Raw genomic sequence first — 17,549 nt, 5'->3', positions numbered from 1 at the left:
TCCTTGCTGCTTAATGTGTTAAGATTTGTGTGTGCAAAGTGCTGTCAAGTCACAGCTGATTTTTGGCAAGCCCAGCAAGGGGCTTTCAAGACAAGTGAGAAGTTGAGATGGTTTGCCATTGCCTTCCTCTGCAGTCTTCCTTTGGTGGTCCCCCTTCCAAGTACCAACCCTGCTTAGCTTCCTAGATCTGACAAGATCGGGCTATACATGCTGCATTCCTTCACATCATGTTAAGATTTACAATGTTCATAATGATGACAACTGAACATAATTATATTTATTCATAGAACCAGTGGGAAGAAAGCTCATAACAGTATGTGATTACCTTTCAATGACACTTGTATTTAATGTGCATATAAAGTAATGCATCTATTATTTTTTGCTGATCGAATCTCTCAGCTTCATTCCACGTTAGATACCATTAGTCAAAATAAGTCTGCACCAGAAGGATTGCATGCTTATTGCAGTTGCTTGGATCTCTGGTCTAGTCTTTCAGACGGATGTTGACAGGTAACTTGGCATTAGGAAACCACATGGTCTTTATTAAGCAAAAAAACTTCTTGGGAGTACATGTTACATAACTCTTCTACCTCGATACAATACAGATTTCAAAAAAAGTGCACTCTTATGAAGACAATCAATCTCCCTACTGCTTTTCCTTCCAGACTTGGCTAGGCTGCGGAGGTGCTCTTTCCCAAATATTTGCCTCTAGCAGACTCTGTACAAAGCATACATCCTGCACTCTAGTGTTCAAAGAAATAAATGTGGCCATATAAATACATGAACTCATGAGATCTAGGAGTATAGGGAGGTTCAGTCAGGAATTTCACTGTTGAGAGTAGTTTGTAGTCTCTGAAAGGAAGTCCAGGAGAAACAATGGGCCAAAATATTTCCCCAGCTCACCTTTGATAGGGATGCATTGAAGCAGACTTGATATTGGTTTTTATGCCACTGGGCATCTTACCTAGAGATAGGAAAAGTATGGGGTTTACAATGTGATAAAACAGAAAAGGCCTACATCTCCACACAAATTTGGTGGAAATTTCTTCCATTTCTTGCCCAGGGATTGAACCAGGAACTTTCCTGCAAATATTTTAATGGTGAGGCATAGCTACTTCCTCATTGTTTCATTCCCTCCACCTCTGCAGTCTCCTCCACCTTTACCTTCTTCAAGATTTGTTTCACTTAACATACATGCAATTTGCTATGCCTCAGGCTGACATGTTTTTTGCATACAAACTGTGAAAAAGCAGGGGTGTCAAACCTCTTGTCCATGGCCTCCCAAGTATCAGTACACCTAAATCTAAAGGTTTATACAGAAGTACATATTTAGCTTTATTTGAACACCAATTCCTCTTGTAACAACACACACCCTGCATTCCACTTCCCTTCCTTTTGCACTCCAGGGATTCCCAAAAAATGTCTGAGAGCTTGCATTTACCTGGCTGGCCTACTTGTGGCATCTGTACTCCTCCAAGCATGGGCTGTGCTTGATTTGGTGCTCCAGGCATTTGTACCTGCTGCAGGGCAGAAGCACCTGTTATGATGGTGTTGGCACCTGGCTGACTAGACTGAACAGGCCCTGTCACTCCTGGCGGACGCCTGTTTGACAGACCCTTCCCAAAGGCTACAGCTGCAACCAGAGCATTAGTATCAGCAGTGTTGTACGTCTGCTTGTTCTGCCGTAAACCTGTAGAAGAGAGGCAGATAAACAGTGCACTACAAATGACCAGAGTTTTACTCTTTATTCCCCACTGTACCCTGTTACCCTTGTGATAATATTTGCTCACATTATCCTTGTGTTACTTTTCTGTTTTCAGGACCACTGGCTCTGGAACCTATCAGATGCCCCTTGCATCCCCCCCCACAACTTGTTCAGTGGTCATACCTCCACTCTCAGATTCTCGTTCTTCTTTGTTGATCTTCTCCAACAAATTCAAGCACATTTTGTTTAGACTTTGGATCTGTTTCTGTAACCAAAGTAATCTGCATCAGTCAGAACATCCATTACCTTTCCCCTCCCATTTTCGTCTTAAAATGATAGCAAACACCTCCAAGTCAATTTCCAGACTTGCAAGAAAGAGAAGTAACCATTTTATACTATCTAGACAACGCTTAATACATGATGGATACCTGAAAAACAATGCATACAAAGAACCCTGGATAATCTTCTAGCAGTGTTCTTGTTTCCCATTACTGTAACCATGGTTCTACAAATTACTCCTCTGTCCTATCTTGCTCAGTTTAATTAAGAGTTCACAGGTTCCCAAACATTTTCTTAAGAGGCAGACTCGCAATTGCCTATCCTTTCTGGAACATGCATGACATAGCGACAGAATATTTAGATGATACATGTGCACACATGCAATGCCTCAATCAAGTAATATACAAACCCCAAAGTGGTTTCCTTACAAATGAAACTTGGGCTAATCCTTACACTATGCAGATTTAAATGTGGTAGGGCCTACAAGGGGCAAGATAAAATGGATTCACAGGCTGTAAGGAGACCATCGCTGGTGTAGAGGATTAAAGATAACAGCAGGGACACGGAAACTGGTACATCCTTGAAAGTTTGGAGCAATTCTGAATTCCTCCAAGCAGAAATAATTACCTGTGCCGCATCAGTGCCAATACGAGCTGCATCTGTGCTCAGCTGCTTTTCTTGTTCTTCCACCTCAGGATCAGGCTTTGTTCGCAGATGATCCGGGACGACCTCATGGCTGAACACTGGCACTCGTCCTTCTGTCTGCCGCTGAAAAACCCAGACTAACAGTGTTTAAAACCATATTTTGTGACAAAAGCACAGTATAGTAAGTTAACCCTGTAGCCTTGGTATGAGCTACAGAGACTTCGATGCTACTGGAAATTTGGCACCAGGAATTCCAAGATACCTGCATTTGCAGGATCCCCATTCCTTTGTTTCTTAAGCACAATCAGGCTAAGGAATAATGATACTGTGAGGAATCAATCTGAACAAAAGAAGGCTGCAAGCTATATAAAGCTAGTTTGTTGGGAATTGACTATTTGAAGACACGTTAAAGCAATGTCAACATCAAGCCTCTAGAATCTAGAAGGTGCATATGCACCTTTTCCACACACCATATCTGCACCATATGTTCATATGCAGTATACAAGTAACAAACTAATATACACCTTACTATGCAAATTCAACGTATCACAAAAGTCGCATAGAACAGCCACAATGCAATGTATTACAAATAAATATATTCAACAAATGTGCTCAAGCATAATACAGTCCAACATATACTTACAAAGTGTCAATAGTTCAACCATCAAAAGTCAATATCCATAGTACAAATAGATTCTACCAAACACAATTGTGTACAAATCAATTAACTTAAACACACCTAAGCATCTCGCATTGGGGCTAACAGCCTCAGATAGATGCATTAAGATTCCAATATGCAGTTGTGTACAGACAGGTCTCACTAGCGAAAAGTCTGGTTTCACAAGCAAAAAACGGTAGTCTTCCAGAGGCAATCTAGCGGTTTCGTACTAGGTACTTCATCAGTTTCCTTTTAGAAGCATGGATTGAAAGTTACAGTGCTGTGACAGGAGTTAGTAAAGAGAAGAGGTACAAAATGAGTATGAAAGGGCAGATGACTTTCCCTACCCTTGTTCTCGAAACGGCAAGAATTAGCAAGCTCCGGCCTCTTGTGCTATTGCCATATTGCACCCTTTTCTTTGTTTTGGCTTGGACTACATGCACCACAGAATGAGATGATAGCATCCTAAGAATTCAGACTGGACTGTTCCACTTCTCATTTCAGTTGAGGGAAATAATTTGGAACGCTAACTTATATTTTTTAAAAACCTTCCCTATCTGAAGGTTTTTGCCCTGACCTGGATAGCCCAGGCTAGCCTGATCTTGTCAGATCTCAGAAGCTAAGCAGGGTTGGTCCTGATTAGTACTTGAATGGGAGACCACCAAGGAAGTCCAGGATTGCTAAGTAGAGGCAGGCAATGGCAAACCACCTTGAAAATGCCTTGAAAACCCTACAGGGTCACCATAAGTCAGCTGCAAAGTGACAGCAAAAAATAAAAATCTGCAGGTATAAAAAACACACACCAGAAATTAACTCATCTGTGAACAATGTTCTACTCCACTTTGCTGCTTGCTACGCTAATTTCCTACTTAGAGAAATTTCTACCTCAGAGACCTACTAATTGATACTGCCACTTGTGTAGACCAGCACTTTGATGACAGAGCACAAAGGGGAAGTGGGGAGTTCCGTGAAGACAGAAGGTTCTCCTACTTTCAATGCTTTCCCAAAATTCAGCAGGGCACAGGGAATTCTGCACTGTTCTGAATGATATGCTATCCATAATCCTCTTCCCTCCCAATAATAGTTATTAACACATACAAATAATTCTGGTTTATGATATAGTAATATGATTTTTGTTTTTTAATTCTTGCGCTACGGTCTCATTTTGCCATGTTCAGCCTGCCTCTGTCCTGGAGCCAAGGAAGGATTCATATAATTGAGAAAACAGGAACGTTACCAACAACATTCTTACCATGATCTCTTCATCACGGTCTGGGGACAACACTAAAGGAATGATGACCTGATTGCGCAGCAATGGAGTCTTCTCATTTTTCAGCACTTTATTCAGGGTGTTCAGCTGTCCTGAGAGTAGCGCAAAGCTGTCAAGCACTGAAGGCCTGAAGCAAAGATGAGAAAAGAAAGGATACATGGCATAGGCAGAAGCCATCCCTGACATTGTATTTATTCCATTTATATCCTGCCTTTCATCCATCATGTAACTTGAGGCAATGCACCTAGGTTTCTTAGATCCAGGCCACAACCAGACTCAGACCTGCTTAATTTTAACAAGGTGACTTTTGTGTTTTTTTTTCAACCACAAGTTGAACCTGAATTATACCCAATGGATAAAGTCAGTTAAAATCTTAATTCCTTTAGCCATGTTGGGTCTTCCTCTATTCCAACTGCCTTCAACTTTTCCCAGTATTATCGCCTTTTGCAATGAGTCTGTCTTGTCATGACATGACCAAAGCACAATAGCCTCAGTTTCATTTTAGCTTCTAGGAAGAATTCAGGCTTGATTTTATCTAGAATCCATTTTTTTGTCTTTCTGGTGGTCCATGGTATCTGTAAAATTGTGCACAGGACTGCAGCCTTAGACCATCCACTTTATTTTATTGAAAGCATTTCTATGCCGCCTTTCAACCCAACTCTGGGTCCCCAAGGTAGGGAACATTAAAACATTGAATATTAAAACTGATACAAAACCTGAAATGAAAACTACTGTGGCCAAGCATGGATCCTGCATAAAGCTGTGCTGCATACAGGCTCAACTATATGTAACTTGGGACTCAGCAGCAACAACGAAGTCTAGACCTAATTAAGACTGGTCGCATAGGCTACCTCCCAGCCTCTTACCAGGTAAGCCGATCATATTCATTCTCTAGCTTGTAAATGAAGCTGACCAAGGAATTCTTCAGATCAGCTACTTGACTGATGAGAGCATCTAAGGATAACTCAAGCTGCCTTTCTTCCCTCTGAAAAGACAGAAAGATAAGACTTAGTACATCAACTCCACAAATCAAGGGACCAGTTATATGCCCCATTGTCTCCCTGGTGACTATCCCTATAGCATAAGTATGCGCTCTGATCTTTTTTCTCATGTCCAGTCATCAAGTCTTCTTTGATGCTACAGACATAACATGGCATCTCAGTCAATTAATACAGCACCACTAAAAAAAGGAAATATGTGCTGGGGAAGGATTGGTTGAATGAAAACTGCTGTTACAAAAAGATTCTGCTGTCTTCTTAGATCACTAACGATAGTGTTGTTTGATTCATTATAGGTCAGGGTTCCTGTACATCTTAATGATTATGTAGATAAAAGAATTTAAACAGGTGCTACTTTTCCTGTACCGGTGTTCTCCTATAAAAGGCCCAGTCGCCATACCTCACACTTAGTGTAACCCCAAGCAGAATTATACCCTTCTAAGCCCATTGACTTCAATGGACTTAGAAGGGTATAACTTGAGAAATACTCAGTGGTTTGGATATCTCACCAACAGTTTACACGGAGCGCAAGAATGGGGTAATGTTTGCCTATTCCCCGCTCTCATGGAAGACCTGCAATTCCACCTAAAGCTATTCCTGGGGTTTCCCAGACTCTGAGAAGCTGCATTTAAGAGAACATTTTGGGCTGCTGCAGGAGGGAGAAATTGGCAAAAATCACCCCTCTTCTTTGTGCCTGTAAAAATTCCAGGGAGGATCCACATCATTTATTCTGGGGACCAATCACTGCTTTCTGCAATGAGCTGCCTCTAACAGCTGTTTGTTGAATTGTTTATATATATTGTTTACTTGTATATACGTGTGTGTGTGTCCCCACACATATGTATATGCAGACACTTTACATTTTGTTTTAATGTTTTGACTCTGCAACTTCTGGAACTGGGTGGAAAGATGGCTTAGAAATGTTTTAAATCAAACAAGCAAAGAAATAAAGGGGATTAACCCTGTCCTTCTTGTATTTGTTTACCCCAGATATACGAATGTAGCTGGTTGGATCTAGTCATCTGTCAAGTGAAAGACGCTAACAATCGCAGATCTTCCCTACTTTCGCTTCTCCCCAAGCAGTCCTTTCAGACCTCAGGAAAGTCTAACTCTGGGGTCGAGGGATCCTGCTTGGAGTAACAGCTGGTTGGTGGGCTGCAGCGAGGAAGGGCACAAAATCATCCTTTCTGTCTCCTCTGTCAGTAGCTGCAAAGGACTGGGGAGGGGGGAGCCAAATACATCTGCGACATGCTTAGGGTTCCTAGGTCCCTCTTTGGCACCGGTGCGAGATTTCGGGGGGGGGGCGGAGCCTGAGGAGTGCAGGGTTTGGGAAGGGACTTCAATGCCATAGAGTCCAATTGCCAAAGTGGCCATTTTCTCCAGGTGACTTGATCTGTATTGGCTGGAGATCAGTTGTAATAGCAGGAGATCTCCAGCTAGTACCTGGAGGTTGGCAACCCTAGATGCGCTCCTTGCGATGGCTCCAGCTCACTGCTTGGCACCTACCTAGGCAGGCCCAGTCTTTTCAACAAGATTACTTAGGCTTGTTGGTTAAACTTGATGCCCAAAACTGGGAACAGCGGCGCTTATAACCCTGCCAGAATAACCGGGCTAGTCCTTTCGAGGCAAGAGAACCAAAGCGCCACAGCGTTTCTTTTTGCCTCTTGACAAAGAGGCCACAATCATCCCCCAGTTGGGGTTGCCAACCTCCAGGTAGTTAGCAAACATAAAACAGCAATTAAACTGCATTCAACTCAATTTATAAACATGAAGAGTTACATAGTATACAAAGCTAGTATGTAACTCTTCCTGTGTATAAATTGAGTTGAATGCAGTTTAATTGCTGTTTTATGTTTGCTAGTTAACTGACAGCACGCTAACTCTCGTTTGCCAAACCTCCAGGTCCTAGCTGGAGATCTCCTGCTATTGCAACTGATCTCCAGCCGATAGAGATCAGTTCCCCTGGAGAAAAGGGCCGCTTCGGCAATTGGACTCTGTGGCATTGGAGTCCCTCCCCTCCTCAACCCCCCCCCTCCTCAGGCTCCGCCACCCAAAACCTCCCGCCTGTGGCGAAGAGGGACCTGGCAACCCTAAGCCCAGTGCCTACCTGTGGCCCAGAGGGATAAGCCCCTCCTCTCCTCCCCCCCCCCCCAACCGCCGCGGGCTTCACCTGCATGGCGACAGAGACCGGAGACTCTCCCGTCGGCGCGGGATCTCGCCTGCACGACTTCCTCTTCTGGGTCTGTGCGTCATGAGGTCGAAGGTCACGCCGTCGGGAAGATGTCCGACATGGCGGCCTCCGAGAGAGGAGATGCTGAGGTAGCGCCCCTCCGCGAGTTGGGCTCGGGGGGGGGGGGGAGGGCGGCGGAGGAGCCCCGCCGGCAGCGGCGCGCGAAGGCCAGCCCCTGGCAGCCGGGGTCGGGCTCAGTCATCCGCCCTGATGGCGGAGCGGCGGGAGGTTTGGCTACAGAGCGGCGGAGCCGCAGGGACCGCCTTAGCGGATAGATTTGGGGATGCGGCAGCGGTTTGACTGCGGAGGGACGTTTTGAGCCTAGACTTCAGCACCCCTCCTCCCTGGTCTCCGTATTCTCCGTTACTAAGTTTGCACAGCCTGGGTTTGGAGACTGTCGCAAACAGCAAACCTCTGCCACCCAGACAGCTGCTTGAAGAATAACCAAGCAAATGACTTCAGTAAATGAGCCCCCTCGTGTAAGACTCTGGAGAGGTTTCATATAAATGCCGTAAATAAGTGAAATACCAAATAAATAACTTTCTGGGAAAGTTTGGAGGAGGGGTGTATGAGCGCCACTTTGTAAACAGTAGGTTATTTTTTTAAAAGGATAGCGATGTACTGTCGGTGCCGGTGTCCTGGGCTCTGCGTCTCTCTCCCTGTTGTCACTGAACCACCCGGACAGCCATGAAACGTCCTTCATTTGCACTGTTGGCACAGTGGACTCATGTGACAGGATGCTCTGTTCAAGACAGCCTGCCGCTGATGTTCTCTCATATTCTCTGCTGTTACATGAAGTATAAGAACAGCCTTGCTGAATCTGGCCCAGTATGGGGCAGCGGTCTGATGCTCCAGAAGAATCAAATTAGATACTACATTACTATTATGGACCATATTCTGCTGTAAGAATGGCTAAGCTTGTTCATTTCAGAGCTCTTACTTAGCCTGCAGTAATGTGCTGAGTTCCTCTGACCTGTCTGACTTGCAAGTAAACAGACTGTAAATCACACAACCCCAGAGCCAATGAAAGATGCCACCATACCTAGTTTGTATATCTTGCTGTTTCAGCCCAAACACCAGCAACTGATTTATTCTGTTCTAGATTATAAGGCAATTGTGGTGTAATGCAATCGTTGATGTGTTCTGACAGTATATCAAAAAAAACTTGAATATGGGTGCTTGCTCGGTAACCTTCGGCTTGTCTTAATCTAGCCTACTTTACAGGGTTGTTGGGAGGATAAAATGAAAGGAGAATGATGTAAGCTGCTTTGGGGTAACCACTGGGGAGAAAGTTGGAGTATAAATTAAATAAATAAATAATATGAGATTTGATTCCTTGGTAGTTTTAGCTAAGAGCCATTGTTGTCTCTATTCTCTGTCCATTTGTTTAGTTTTGAGCACTGTTACTATACTAATCATGTCTACCTCCTGTGGCAATTGTATTTTTGTGTCAAATTTTTAATAAGCATAATAGTTAACAAATTATTAAATTGTTAAATAATTATTTGTTAAATAATTATTAAATTGTTTAATAATTATTAAATTGTTTAATAATTATTAAATTGTTAAAGTGCTAGAAGCACTTTAGTGCCCTTATTGTTTTGTTTGCCATGCATGATGAAGGTTGTCGTCCTTTGTTACTTGCAGGTAGAGGAGGCTGGGCAGGTCTTCCTTTTGATGAAGAAAGACTATAGGATTTCACGCAATGTACGCCTAGCCTGGTTTCTCAATCATTTGCATCAAGTTATTTTGGCAGTGCCTGAATCAGAGTTGGTGAGTAAGCCATGTGTACGCCTATTACTGAATAGGTTTCCAGGGTGGAAAAAGCAAGACATGCTTTGGGTTGATGAGAAATTTAATGCTTCACAGGAAAGCTTACTGTGATTTTTTCTAACTTGTCCATTTCTTCGCTTTTAGTTGTCCCTCTATCCAATTTTTTCCCCTTTCTGAAGGTGAAATCAGACAGTGAGTTGGATATTCTCAGCATACTACCAAATAGCTGGCAGCCTGATGAGCCAGTGCAGCCCAGGCCTTACCTTCTGGTGCCTTCTACAAAAGTCACCTTCCTTGCACGCCAGTACCGTTTTGTGATTGAACTAGACTTGAGTCCGTCTACAGGGATTGTGGTAAGTGTGTTAGTCCTCCAGATAACTGAACATTTTAGGTTTGTGTGCACACATACACTTCCCTGTGTCTCCTCTCATCACAACTGAATTATTTTATTATTTTCATTGTAAGTTGTTTTGCCCTGACCTGGATGGCCCAGGCTAGCCTGATCTTCTCAGATCTCAGAAGCTAAGCAGGGTCAGCCCTGGTTAGTATTTGGATGGGAGACCACCAAGGAATGCCAGGGTTGCTGTGCAGAGGAAGGCACTGGCAAACCACCTCTGTTAGTCTCTTGCCATAAAAACCCCCAAAGGGGTCGCCATAAGTCGGCGGCGACTTGACGGCACTTTACACACACACACACAAGTTGTTTTACGTTATTTTCATTGTAAGCTGTCTTGGGATCTGTTAAGGCTAAAAAACAGTCTGTAATAATAAATTTGCACCGTTGCGTACTTCTGTCACTCTTTTCTACTTTCTTGTCCGAGAGGCTTTATATCTGTCATAAAGAACAGACTTAGTAGCTATATCCTAGCCTGATGACATTCATGCAGGTGCTTTGTCTGCAGGACCTGTTTCTAGGAATGAGTCTACTTTATAGGTTGACATTATAAGCATCTCTAAAATGCATGCCTCTGGTAACTCAAAACTTCTTTCCTAGAACCAAGCTGGGCAAAAGGTTTGACTTTCTTTCAATGTTGTCTTCTTCAGGATGATTCTACAGGGGAGATAATTTTTGATGAAGTATTCTATGCCCTTTCTCGATGCTTAGTGGGGTTGTTGAAACCCTTTCGAATCCCAGGCTCAGATATTATCTACCAACCTGAGATCTTTATTACTATCCAAGCATATTCTTCCATCATTGGCCTACCGACACACCAGGTAAAATCTTATGCCTTCTGTTTCTCCAGCATAATGATATGAGAAGGTGCTATCCTGTCTAGGGAGCCAAAGACATGGTGTACTATAATCCTCATTTCCTGCTGCTAGGGAAATGCAGCATAGAAGGCATTTGTGGAATGGAGTCTGCAATACAAGTGTGCTCTTCATGGCACTGCATATGTTCATCTCCCAAACTAACTGTGAACTAGAAGTCTCTTTTCTTGGCCTCCTGAAGTTTTCCTGGTGGTCATCATGCTTTTCCTTGGCAGTAGCACACTTCTAAGTTCATTGAAGCCAAGGGAGAGCACATGCATCAGTCTTGTTGCACAGCTATAGACCCAAATGAGAGTACCAAGAACGTCACAGATCAGCATTCTCCATCAGCCTCTGTAAAAGCAGCCATAGCCTGCTACTGCATTTCCTCATTTGCAGAAATGCTGGGGCATGCTGTAGTCTTGACACTCTGTCGGGCAGCAGCACCATGCCTTGTATCTGAAGGCCACTTTTAGAAATCCACGGATATAAACATTAAGGGAATTTTGAAGCTACGGGAAAAGCTTTTTTGGTTTGTTTTTTGTGCAAGAGGAGTAGACTGACATTTGGGAGGACTGAAATATACTCAATACTTAGCTATCAAGCCTTAAGTTATTTTACTGCTTTAACAACGTAAAAATGTATTATTTATAACTTGGTGAGAATATAAAATTGTGCTATTTGGTATATTTATGAAATCTAGAGGTATAAACCCTTGTTTTTTTACAAGAAAAAATTGTGAGTATACTCACTACTGAAGAGCGACACCTCTGAACTACTGCACTGTATGCTGCTGAGGCACATGTATATTAATTTTGGCATCTGAGAAGTAGAAACAATGAAAGTAAAAATAGATAATGCACTTCCTTTTCTTTACTACAAAAATAGTGCTATGCATAGGACAGACAAAACATCTTTGTACAGACCTGAAAAAAGCCCCAGGTTTGCAGAAAAATCTGAACTCTAAAGGAAAATACATGGGTTTAAAAAAAAATCCGAAATGATAAAAGGAGCGCCTCTAGCTTTATGAAACAGATGTCATCAGTGGCCTTTTCTAGGCAACCACAACAGTATTCAAGCCTTGGTTTCTGTCAGGAAAATTTAGGGGCCCTTTCAAGGGCTGTGTTGGCCTTTGAGGAAGGAACCATAAAGGTAGGTTGGCTGGTGCGTGGAAGGAGAGCAGGAAGCATGAAAAGAGGAGAGGCTATGGTTGAAGGGAAAGAGGAAATGGTGGGGGAGGATTAAATGCAATTCCCCCTGTAAGGCCATGCGAGTCCCCCACTTATCATTATATAGTGTTGTAGACTGTTTTACAGAAAATCTTTTTATTACACATTCTGAGTCACTAAAACGTTTCCCTAGAAAGCATTTCACTCCTTTCAAAAGAGAAAACTGGAGGATTTTTTTCAGCGCTGCCCCAGATTTTCACTTTTTCTTTAGGACAAATGAATGTCCAGGGGGGAAACCCTGCCCCTTAATTTTTCTGCTGTGTTTTATAAAATGGACTTTCAAATCTCTAGTCATATGGCTGGTGTTGGGGAGCATTTGGTTGTGGGTCTTGTGTCAGCCCACATTATTCTTGGGTTGCAGTCTGTCATTGAAGAGCAGAATTAGGGAGCTAAGGAAATTATAGTAGGGTGGAGAAGGCAAAGTGAGAAGGGCAAGATTAGAAGATGAGCAGACAAGCAAGTAATGCCTGTCCAACATCTCCTGCCTCTTTTTATCTAGGATGTTTTATTGTTAAGGCCAAGGTTCACTAGATATGCTGCTGGATAATGCCCAGGTGGTGGTAAAACATCAACCATTCATGACTTGGTGTTTGGTGAGGCAACTGACCTTGACTATATGGCACAGATAAATGGTTGGACGAGGTATTTGAATCAGACGATTGCTAACACATACTCTGTACCTAATTGGCTATAGGTAGAGTTTTTTGGGGGTGGGGAGGGTAGATTAGACTGGATGTTCTGTTGATGTGCAAAGCAAGAAAAGTGACTATGATGTGACTGCCTTTAACTGACTGAGGGCTTTAACTTCATTTTCCGGTTTGGTGCTTTGTATATCTATAGGTTTGTAATGCTGCTTTTGTGGAACATGAGATATGAGTGAAACTGGGTACAATTTTCCATTTGAAGTTCAAATTCCTGCTCAGCCTCTATTCCTGTTTTTAAGGAGGGTGGAATGAAAGAGGCAAAATATATTGCAGTATGGCCTTTCCCTTGAAGTGAGATATCAGAATGAAAATTGGTATTCACTTTCAGGACATCGTTAACACTGTCCAAATTCAAAATTTGTTTTTCCCCTGACCCGTTTTAAGCAAAGAGTATGTAAAAGGTATTGTAATACAATATTTGAAATAAGATACACAGGATACAGATTTACTGACATAGTACATGAGATTACATATGATTTATCCTGTTGTATCCTGATGTATTGATCCTGAAATGCTACTTGTTCTGGGGATATAATTTAGTGATCTCTTAGTGTACTGGAGAATACTTGCTTATGCCTGACCTGACAAGGACTTCCTAAGAGAAAATTTTATCCTCGCTAGACAGCGTTTCTGACTTGAAGACCCGTCTGCAATATCCTATATATTAAAGCATTTTCCAGCTTTGTTTATCTATTGGTGAACTACTACAGCCTCCTTTTTGGATGATCTGAAATTCTGTTGGTGAACTAGCTGCCCTACTGCACAATAGAATAAATATTTATCTGAATAAATGTCTGTCTCAGGTACTATTCCAGGGTTGTCAGTTGGATGAAACTAAAACGGAGAGTTTCCTGCAGCAAGTTTACAGACAGCTGTGTGCTTTTGAAAACAAAGTAGCTGAGATGCTCCAGCAACAGTATGAGCCCAAAACTCAGGTAAGAAGGCCGTAGCACCTCTCTGTTACATCAGTGTGTGAGAGGACTCATCATATTGCTAGCCATTTCAGCCTGTGGGCATGTCTCTCTAACCATGCTGAAAACCAACCCCTCAGAAAAGCATAGATACAGAAAAGCTGGGCTTTAGTGATTGTTACGTTTGTTTTATTTATTTTTACTTCATTTATACCCTGTCTTTCTCCCCAGTGTATATCTCTATAAGTCATTTCAGAGGTTTCATCTTTCTCGTTGAATGCCTTAATATTGGTTCATCATGGATAAATAATCGGTCCCCACCTGTCATATTTCTATTGATAGTATTATCTGTCAGTTGACTGAAACTAGAACTCGTGCCTCCTGAGACCTCTGGGAAACACCCAGGGATAGCTCTTATGTGATATTGGTTACAACACAATACATTTCACGGGCTATCTAGATCACATAGGACCTTGGGTATCGCTGTTTCACAACTGTCTCTTTTTAATCCCAAGTGGATTGATTTCTGATGTAATCTTTGTCCCCTGGTTTAAGTTCTGGAAGATCACAGGCTCTCTTGTCAAAATAATATTTTTGTTTCAGTTTCTGAATTCCCTCTATCCTCCAGAAACGTTCATTATTAGACTTCGACAAATCATCAATTATGGGCAGATTAGCTCTAAACTTGCAACTTGCCATTAAAAGTTGAGCAGGGGACTAGTCATTCTGTGAAGGTATGCTCCTGTAAATCATCAGCAATTCATAAAGATCATCACCACTATCAGAAACTTTCTTCATCAGATTATTGACAGGCAGGACAGATCTTTCTACACATCCATTCAACTGAAGGAATTTTGGGCTAGATGTATTGTGCAAATTGCCTCAATTCTGCACAGGAAAACTGTGAGGCATTGTCACTGAAAAATTACTGTAGGAACCATATCACGCGCATATCCCTTTCAGACTGGCAATCACCGATTTACTGATGATACTTGTCAAGTGTATTTTTATCTGGAAATAAAGAATAATCATCTATGACTATTAAATCATGTTTGAAATTCCATATAAATACATCTTACCATATTCACTATATCCTTGGCCAGTGCATCACTTAGGGTTTTGTTGTTGTTGTTTTGCACTTTTTGATGCCTGGATAATCCTCCTGGATGTTCTGCAACATTTCTGTGGAGGCTGCTAGGCATCACCACTTTGCTCCTTTTAAAGATCACTCTATCACTGCGAGTTCATGTCTACAATTCCATTTGTCTCTGATTTTCAGATCACAGGCCTCTTTAGTTTCTGGCCATTGACCAGTCACAACTTGGATCAGAGTCTGCAGTCCACGTAAGCTTTCATTTCATTCTCCAAAGTCTTTTCCCACTACCACAGTGGTGGGAACGGCTCTGGACGGTGCATCAGCAGTGAACAAAACTTGCCTGATATATAGGTCACAATCAAATCATATTTCTGCAGCTTGATTATCATTCTTTGTATCCATAATGCACAGTCATTCAGTGAATTGCTAAGTAAAGCTATAAGTGATTTATGATCTGTTTCCACAGCCATGTCTGTCCATAAGTGCTTTGATTCCACAGCCATGTCTGTCCATAAGTGCTTTGCTTTTATAGGCAAATAAAATTTAGGCAGTGCAATCCTAAACCACCTGATAGCACATGCGAGTCAGTTGAAACCAATAAGATTAGAAGGGTGTAGCTTTGTATATAAAATTACAGTATGAAAAGCTCTTTTTCAGTTTGTGTGTACCTGGTTTGTATATCAGTGAGAGTTTTAGATGCATATGGCACTGGTTGCTAACACTCAGTACATTTTTGTAAGAGCACTGCACCCAATCCAGTTTGTGAAATTTTGATGAGTCTATTTGGAGTATATCTTTAACACAAGCTGTATCAAGAATTGCTTTAAGACTATCTGGGATTCCTCCTGTTTTGCATCTCAGCATCATTTATTTTTCTGTTCAAAGAGACTCTAGAAAGGTGTTGCTTTTGTGGACAAATTAGGGATGAATATTCCAAAGTAATTCACTGTTGCCCAGAACCATTGGATACCTTTGTCTGTGGCATGAAGTATTTAGCCAGTGCTTCCTGTTTATTGGTTTCACCCCTTCAACAGAAATTAAATCTCCTACAAATGTCAGTCAGTGAAACCAGAAACCTCTGTAGTTGGCATTGTGAAGGGATCACCATTGATATCTCTTGGATCCAAGCATATGGTCAGCTGGCTATTACACTTTTCCAGAAGTAGAACCCAGTCTGTTGGTTGGTAATCTTTTTTCACCTCATACAGGTCCTTCCATCCATTTGAGTTCAGATTTCAGTTTATCCCAAAGGACAAATGATACTTTCCTGCACAGGTGTTTAACAAGAGGAACTGTTTGTTAATCTGAATGCATTGTTGGCCTGGCAATTGCTAGGTCCTGTAAGCAAATCCTGATCTCTTTATTTGAATGCCTTATACCCTTGGTTAGTATAGTACTGTAATGCAAATATGTGTTTAGCCTAATAGCTTTTCACTAGCTGCTAGGCCCAGTATTTTTTTTTATACTTGATGTTTGCAATACTGCTTCCCAATATTTGTCCCAGGGTAACCAGAAATGTTGATTTTTGTTTATTCTAGTTTTGACCGTACTGACAAACTTTTATAATCCTTTGCACATAATATATTAACTTGAGCAGTAGTGTCCAGTTTGGATGGTATGACTGTCTCATTCATCTGCATTAGAAAAAGCTAACATTGTCATCAGTTCATCCTGCTTCTACTATATCAACATAAAGCTTCTGATCCAGAGTATCTTCAACTGTGTACAATTCTTTTTTTGTGTGTTCTGATCTGGCAGTGTCTTGCGAAATGATAGCTCTTCCCACAGCTAAAACAATAGTTTTCCAAATGTGTTACACTTTTTATGAACATGCAACACATTTTTTTTTATGCTTGTCTCTTCCATTTCCCCCTTAGCAGTTCCTTGTGAGGAAAATCCTTCTATTTTTGGAGATGACTGGTTTGTATTTTACTCCTCTAAATTCAGGGCATGGGCAACACTTTCAGCTGAATTCAGATCTTTGGCCTGTGCCTTGATGTGCCCTCACTCCCAGCTGGGAGGTGTGTGTGGGGGTTATATTTGACAGTATTGAACAAAAGTGTAGCAAAGTTGCTTCCCGTAAGAGAGAAGAAATACATACTCAGCAGAAGGGCCCAGTGGATGTGCTGCCTGGATCAGTCTAAAGCCAAAGGCCTCCATGTTAAGGTATCTGGAACCTTTTCAGTGCCCAGATCACCATCACTGCCCAGTTCTTCTGCTTCTGCACTGATCACAAATACAATAAGAACCATTTTCTGGAACTGGAAGCAACTAGATGAAAGCAGTACTGGATTGTGTGCCCTGTTAGCATTTTCTCCTCTTGTTCTGATTTCTGTGATTTTCCCACATTACTTTTAAAAAGTTCTTCTGTTCTTCAGCAAATTAAAGGGTCAGCAGCACTGAAAACTAATGTCGGGGTTGGAGGCAAGGTGGCCTCAGGCTGGGGCTGTACCTGAAATTGTTTAATGGAATGCTGCCACCAGCATGTTCTGATGACTCTAGGATTTTTCATGTGAAAGAGCTGTGATGCTGCCTGTTTGCAGAAGGGAGAGGTTTTGAGCTTCTGTTCATTCTGTCCATCTCCTGTTGCCATCTTGCTGCAAAGGGCTTGCAAGAGTTAATGTAAATGCTAACGATGCACAATGGGCTGACAGAATTATCCCGAACCATTTCCAGTATGAAGGCACTCAGCTGCTGCTGTCATATACCGTGATGCCTCCGAGGCAGACACTGGTTTCTGCCAGACAACTTCCCTCCAGCAAACTTTGAAGAGGCTGATGTTCCTTTGTAGGAGGGTAATTGG

The 17,549-nt window shown here is 42.1% G+C and overlaps 2 protein-coding genes across 2 annotated transcripts in view; one reads left to right on the top strand and one right to left on the bottom strand.

Moving 5' to 3' along the window:
* Positions 1–723: 723 nt before the first annotated feature.
* MED8 (mediator complex subunit 8) lies at positions 724–4,669 on the bottom strand. The gene is made up of 5 exons (XM_056844182.1): positions 4,540–4,669; positions 2,612–2,752; positions 1,889–1,970; positions 1,442–1,690; positions 724–964 (listed from the first exon to the last, which is right to left on the bottom strand). Exons 1-5 carry the CDS (start codon positions 4,540–4,542, stop codon positions 900–902), a joined length of 540 nt encoding a protein of 179 aa, XP_056700160.1. The 5' UTR covers positions 4,543–4,669; the 3' UTR covers positions 724–899.
* Positions 4,670–7,836: 3,167 nt separating this feature from the next.
* Positions 7,837–17,549, top strand: part of SZT2 (SZT2 subunit of KICSTOR complex) — an 86,624-nt gene continuing 76,911 nt past the window's right edge. The window contains exons 1-5 of the mRNA XM_056844183.1: positions 7,837–7,874; positions 9,433–9,558; positions 9,738–9,911; positions 10,603–10,773; positions 13,543–13,674. Coding sequence (XP_056700161.1) covers positions 7,845–7,874; positions 9,433–9,558; positions 9,738–9,911; positions 10,603–10,773; positions 13,543–13,674 — 633 coding nt within the window. The 5' untranslated portion in view covers positions 7,837–7,844. The remainder of the gene's footprint in view (positions 7,875–9,432; positions 9,559–9,737; positions 9,912–10,602; positions 10,774–13,542; positions 13,675–17,549) is intronic.

The sequence above is a fragment of the Euleptes europaea genome, chromosome 2, assembly GCF_029931775.1.
Source record: "Euleptes europaea isolate rEulEur1 chromosome 2, rEulEur1.hap1, whole genome shotgun sequence".
Lineage (NCBI taxonomy): Eukaryota > Metazoa > Chordata > Lepidosauria > Squamata > Sphaerodactylidae > Euleptes > Euleptes europaea.
The sequence above is the reverse complement of the archived record's forward strand: the minus strand, read 5'-3'. Positions and strand labels throughout refer to the sequence as shown.